We start from the raw sequence: 6,000 nt of genomic DNA on the forward strand, positions 1-6,000 counted from the left end.
TTTTTTTGGTCTGGTTAGCAGATTCCATCCGATATGAGAAATTTTTTGTTCCCCGAATGTCCTCTCGGTTTCTGATTAACGGATAGTTTATGTGTGACCTGTGAGAGGAAATGAAATGAATGTTCTCATCTTTTTTTTTAATTCCGACCGACGCAATGTTGATAACGATCTTTCATTAGTTCAAACTGAGAAAAGATAATGATTTATTAAAATTGCATGGGGAAGTAATTCAATTAGAATGTCTGATATAGAACTGGTACGGAATAGAACGGCTAAAATTGTCTCATTAAGGAGTTGGTCAGTGACAATGACCAAAATTGTCCCTATGTCTATGCGGTTCTATTTTGTACCAGTTCCGAGGCGGTTCTAATTAGGAGCCAAACCAAATTTAATAAAAATTTGAATTTTCCTCCAATCCCAGCAACTTTTGAATCGAAAACTTCAAGGGGATCTCTGGAAACCTGGTGTGACGTATGACCGAGTCCCGGTTTTGTGAGACGGGTTTTGATGTATCGGATCTAAAACAGATATTTTGGGTTTCCGACGAAAATTTGGTAGTACTTACAGTAACTCTATTTGTATCCGTCTTTTGTTGAAGACATCGTCACAAGGGCTGAAATTTTTATTTTTAAAAAATTTTTCAACGAATTTTCAGAATCTAGTTAGGTACCTGCACACATCACCGCCATAATAACCATTTGGTATTCGTCCTTCGATCAATAACTTCTTGCAGTCGAAATTCGCACACAGCAAATTATCACCAGGCTTGAAGAACTTGTAACTTGTTATTTTTTTCTCTCTGTATATTCTTATATAGCAACGACTGAAACTGATCAATATTAAATTTTTTGTTGCTCTAATCAGACTTACTGGCACATCAACGTCTGTAACTCCATGCACTTGTAAGCCCTCTTCTGTAGAATCTGTCTCCGACATGAAGGGATCCCACAGAATCTTTCAGGAGCGTTTGGGTTGAGGAGGAATCGGCCAGGCCGCCGCTTGTAGTATAGCTTGTCGTAGCATTTTCTCGAATTACCAAGTTTTGATTGAAACCAAAAAATAATTCAAAAACTAACTTGCATATCCTCTCCCGAGTCTCTCTGTTCCGGCAAATTGGTTTCGGCTTCAATGGTAGCCCACAGTGGGAAAAGGAACATAGTAAGTTCTGATTCGTCTCCTGATTCTGATTCTGATTCTGATTCTGAGAAGTAAATTCCTCCATTTCTGGTCAGTCGAATGTTCAAATTGCGAAAAAAACGGGGGTATCGACTGGTGAACTTGCTACCCTTGAACATTTTTCTCCCGCCGAAAGATGCCTTGTTCTCTCCCCCCATCAGTCTCATCAAAGGGATAGAATGATGTTTTCGAAGGGACACTAAACTGACGAATGACTTTGAACTGTTTTATTCATCAGAAAAATTATGACACGTTTTGAAAAAAAATTAAAGAATTAAAAAAGTTTTCAGCAGGGCTCTTCTTTAACTGTGAGATTGTCAGTTTCAGGTTTTTCAGGTTTTTCAGAGGATGGCGGGCTGAAATTCATTATATTCTCGGAAAACTTTAACTAGCTTACCTAACTTTTTCAGCTTCAATTTTCAGGGATCTCTGACGGTAGAGTTTTCCGTAGCAGGAGCTGAAAAATTATATGTTTTTTGCCTCCCTGAAGAGTTATATACAGTAGAAATTGGTCAGTGTAAGTTTACACTGACAAACTTCAATCTTTCATAACTCCACAGAAACGGCTATTAAAATAACCAAATTTGGTGTATATACTAAAAAAGATCCGGGCTTCATTTTTATAGTTGACAACTTTTTTGTAGAGGCAGTCCCTAGAGAGTTATAGCCCGTCTACGTAGTTCATGACATAATCCCAATTAGGATACTGTAACTCTCCGGCGTCATTATGTACAAAAAAGTGGTCAACTACAAAAATGTAGCTCTATATGTAATATATATATTTACAAATTTCAGATTGATGGGGCGAAAACTGACACCAGGACCCACTTTCCAAAAAAATAAGCATAGCTGGCGTACTGTAACTCCCCAGTAACCGTCAGTACAAAACAGTTGCCCCCTACCAAAACTTAATTGCTAATTATCTACTCACATACACGTCCTCTTCTGCAACTCTTGATTCATAAACGCCTTCCCAAAAACCAACTCATTTGTACATCCAGGCACCCCGCATATTGTTTGGGAGGTTACTAATCTGGAATTTCTTTTTCGAATATTGAGATTTTTTTGTTTATAAAACAAGCTTACACTTTCACCCCTATTATCATCTTCTTCATATTCGCCTCCAATTTATATTGCTCGGTCTTTTTCATGTCTCCATACAGTTTTTTGTAGCAGGGTCTGAAATTTTGTTCTAAAATTTATTATTTCATCCCACCGGCTCAACTCACTTGCAAATTTTCCACTGTTGTTCTGTAAGAGTCAATATTTTCCTCTTGCCTAGTGGCTTCCTGCAGGATGTGCATTTGGAATTAGAAATGATATCAGAATCTGGCGTAGACATTATGAAAAAGATAATGATATGAAGTTCGTGTCGTCGTCGAAAGGGCAAGCAACCTCAGAATTTTTTTCGGCGTCGTGACATTCAAAAAAAACCTGTCTCCGTACGGTGTGTTCCGCGGAAGAAGGCAGCCGTTTTCACTTTTCACGCCGTCGTGCACTTTTGCGATGCGCCCCCGCGATGGCGTTTGGAATGGAGATGGGAGATTGAGATAGTGATAAGGAGGGTCGGGAAGTTTTATTTGAAATTAATATATGAAAGGTAGATTTATGTACATGCAGAGGTCTGGAAGCTCTTTTAAAAGTTTTTTTTGTATGTTCAAACAAAACTTATATACATTAAATACAAAGATATAGTGGATACATGTAAAGAGACTATACTCCGGATGGCTGATTTGTTTGCAACTCCGTTAATTATCCAATTAACATACCTCGAATGTAACAGAAGGACTTTATTGACATTGGTTCAAGAGAGCTCTACAAGATATTGATGATGTGCTGCAGGTGCAGATGCATTTCCAATCTTTGACCCTAGCTGTTCAAATTGTGATTTTTAAATTCCCATAAAACTTCTAGATTTTTCAGCTGCTCTTACCTCGAGTGATAACCAATCTCACGTATAAAACATTTCGCCTTTCTACATCTTTTCTAGATGAACGACTCATTATCATTATCCTACAACTGCTCTTCTAAGTTATCAGATGAGAATATCAATCAAGCTGATCAAACATTCGCCCCAATTATTATTCATTCATATGTAGCACTGCTAACAGTCATAACTCCTTTCTATATTTACGTTTTTCGTAAAAATGAAAATCGAGACAAACAGACACCGCTATTTCAAATACCAAACCATTTCTACAAAACCACTAAATTCGCAGTGTTTGCTATTTATGCTATGGAATTGCCGTTTGCTCTTATAGTTCATAAAATCCATTTGACAGATTTTTACATACTATTTATCACTATCTTTTTTCTATTTGCGTTCTATTTTTTAACTGTGCTAACTCAAGTCAACCAGTTGCTTTTATGCATGCTAGCTTTTCAAAAATTTGTAGTTTTCTTCATTCCAAGTCTAGAAACACATTTCACTCTTACTCCCAAAAGTATTAAATGGTTTGTGCGGGTTGCAGCCGTAATTATAGTCATAGAAAAGAGTTATTTATTTATTTTTGAAGTCTTATTGGTACGGAGACAACAATACGATACTTTTATTATACAAACATTTTCCAGTGCACGTGGGACGATCCTATCATTAATTCAATAAACATCTACATTTTTTCTAATATTTTTCTTATTATTTGTTCTCTATTATATGTACCTATAATGCTAAGCATTCGACAGTACAGCTATTTAAGCTCCGCCCAACTAAACCAGCCACAGAGATACATTCTTTGGCAGATTGTTGCAGTGGTTGCAGTAAAGTTTGTGAGTTTACGAGATTTAAATTATTTTAATTTTTTAAAAATTTGCCTTTCAGACCTACATTCCCTTATTCATCTTCTATCTGGAGTTGGATATAGATATTTCTGTGTATGCTTGCCAGATGGCTGATTTGTTTGCAACTCCGTTAATTATCCAATTAACATATCTCGGTTGTAACAGAAGAAATTTATTGACACTGGTTCATTCTTTTAAATTGGATAATATTTCGAAGATATTTTGCTGCCGGAGCTCAAGTGTAGATGTGTTGAGAGAGTCTCTAAATCAAGAGGCCTCTACAAGATATTGATAATGTGCTGCAGGTGAAGATGCATTTCTAATCTTTAACACTTTTTCTTAGATTTCATAAATCTTTTTTTTTTTGAAAAACCCGACCATGACGAACAACTTCTCCATCCCACTAACAGAAGTCTATAACAGATATTGCGAAGAAGGATAGCATTAGATGGTTGATTTGAGTTATAAGATGGGCTACTAAGACATCCCGAATAAACAATTTTACTCGTTATTAACACAGAGTTATGCAAATTTTATAGAAATAATTGATAATCTGAAACAACGGACCTGTCACGTTCTCTGTTTATTTAATCTGGAAAACTGATCTCTGGTTCCAATAATAGCTGCTCAGCTAGTGATTTTCAGCTGCTCTTATCTCGAGTTTTAACAAATCTTATTTATAAAATCCTTTTACATCTTTTCTAGATGAACGACTCGTTGCAATTTTCCTTCAACTGCTCTTCTAAGTTCTCAGATGAGAATATCAATCAAGTTGATCAAACATTTGCTCCAACTATTCTTCATACATATGTAGCACTTCTAACAGTCATAACTCTTTTCTATATTTACGTATTCCGTAAAAATGAGAATAGGGACAAAAAAACACCGCTATTTCAAATACCAAACCATTTCTACAAAACCACTAAATTCATACTGATTGCTATTTATTCTTTTGAATTGTCGGTTGCTCTCACAGTTTATAAAACCAGTTTGACAGATTTTTTTATTCTATCTATCCTTGTCTTTGTTCCATTTGCGTATTATTTTTTAATTGTGCTAACTCAAGTCAACCAGTTGCTTCTATGTATGCTGGCTTTTCAAAAATTTGCAGTTTTCTTCATTCCAAGTCTAGAAACTCATTTCACTCTTACTCCCAAAACCGTCAAGTGGTTTGTGCGGGTTGCAGCCGGAGTTATAGTTATAGAAAAGAGTTTTTTCTATATTTTTGAAACCTTACTGGTACGGAGGCTCAGGCTATACGCTATACATAAAAAATCTACAAACGTTTTTCAGTGCGCATGGGACGATCCTATAATTAATTCAATTAACATCTACATTTTTTCTAATATTTTTCTTATTGTTTGTTCTCTTTTATATGTACCTATAATGTTAAGCATTCGACAGTACAGCTACTTAAGCTCCGCCCAACTAAACCAGCCACAGAGATACATTCTTTGGCAGATTGTTGCGGTGGTTGTTGTAAAGCTTGTGAGTTTACTGAGCTTTTTATTTATTTTTTTAATTTTAAATTTACCATGCAGACCTACATTCCCTTATTCATCTTCTATCTGGGTTTGGATATAGATAATGCAGTGGATGCGTGCAATATGGCTGATTTGTTTGCAACTCCGTTAATTATCCAATTAACATATCTCGGATGTAACAGAAGAAATTTATTGACAGTGGTTCATTCTTTTAAATTGGACAATATTTTGAAGACATTTTCCAGTTGAAGCGCAAGAGTAGATGTGCTGAGAGGTTCTCTAAATCAAGAGAGCTCAACAAGATATTGATGATGTGATGCAAGTGTTTTTTTTTTCTAATCTTTGACACTTTTTGACAAGATAGTTTTTAATGTGACTGTTTGATTGAAAGAAAATCAATAACGTTTTTATAACAAAGGTATTGATGTAGAGCTGACTTGAATCCTTGAAACTACTATTTTGAGCAACTCCTGTACACGGACAACAAAACATTTTTAACCCATTCCTATATCAAAGATTGCAGGTGTCTTCTATTGCAACCCAAAAATGACAGCTCAATCAG

General features: G+C 35.7%; 1 protein-coding gene across 1 annotated transcript; it reads right to left on the bottom strand.

Moving 5' to 3' along the window:
- Nucleotides 1–572: 572 nt before the first annotated feature.
- Nucleotides 573–2,518, bottom strand: GCK72_021529 (uncharacterized protein; the record flags this gene model as incomplete). Its single annotated transcript, XM_053734330.1, has 7 exons — nucleotides 573–613; nucleotides 671–710; nucleotides 1,077–1,224; nucleotides 1,574–1,633; nucleotides 2,108–2,209; nucleotides 2,263–2,355; nucleotides 2,406–2,518. 7 exons carry the CDS (start codon nucleotides 2,516–2,518, stop codon nucleotides 573–575), a joined length of 597 nt encoding a protein of 198 aa, XP_053583243.1.
- Between the last annotated feature and the right edge of the window lie 3,482 nt (nucleotides 2,519–6,000).

This window comes from Caenorhabditis remanei, chromosome V (assembly GCF_010183535.1).
Source record: "Caenorhabditis remanei strain PX506 chromosome V, whole genome shotgun sequence".
Taxonomy (NCBI): domain Eukaryota; kingdom Metazoa; phylum Nematoda; class Chromadorea; order Rhabditida; family Rhabditidae; genus Caenorhabditis; species Caenorhabditis remanei.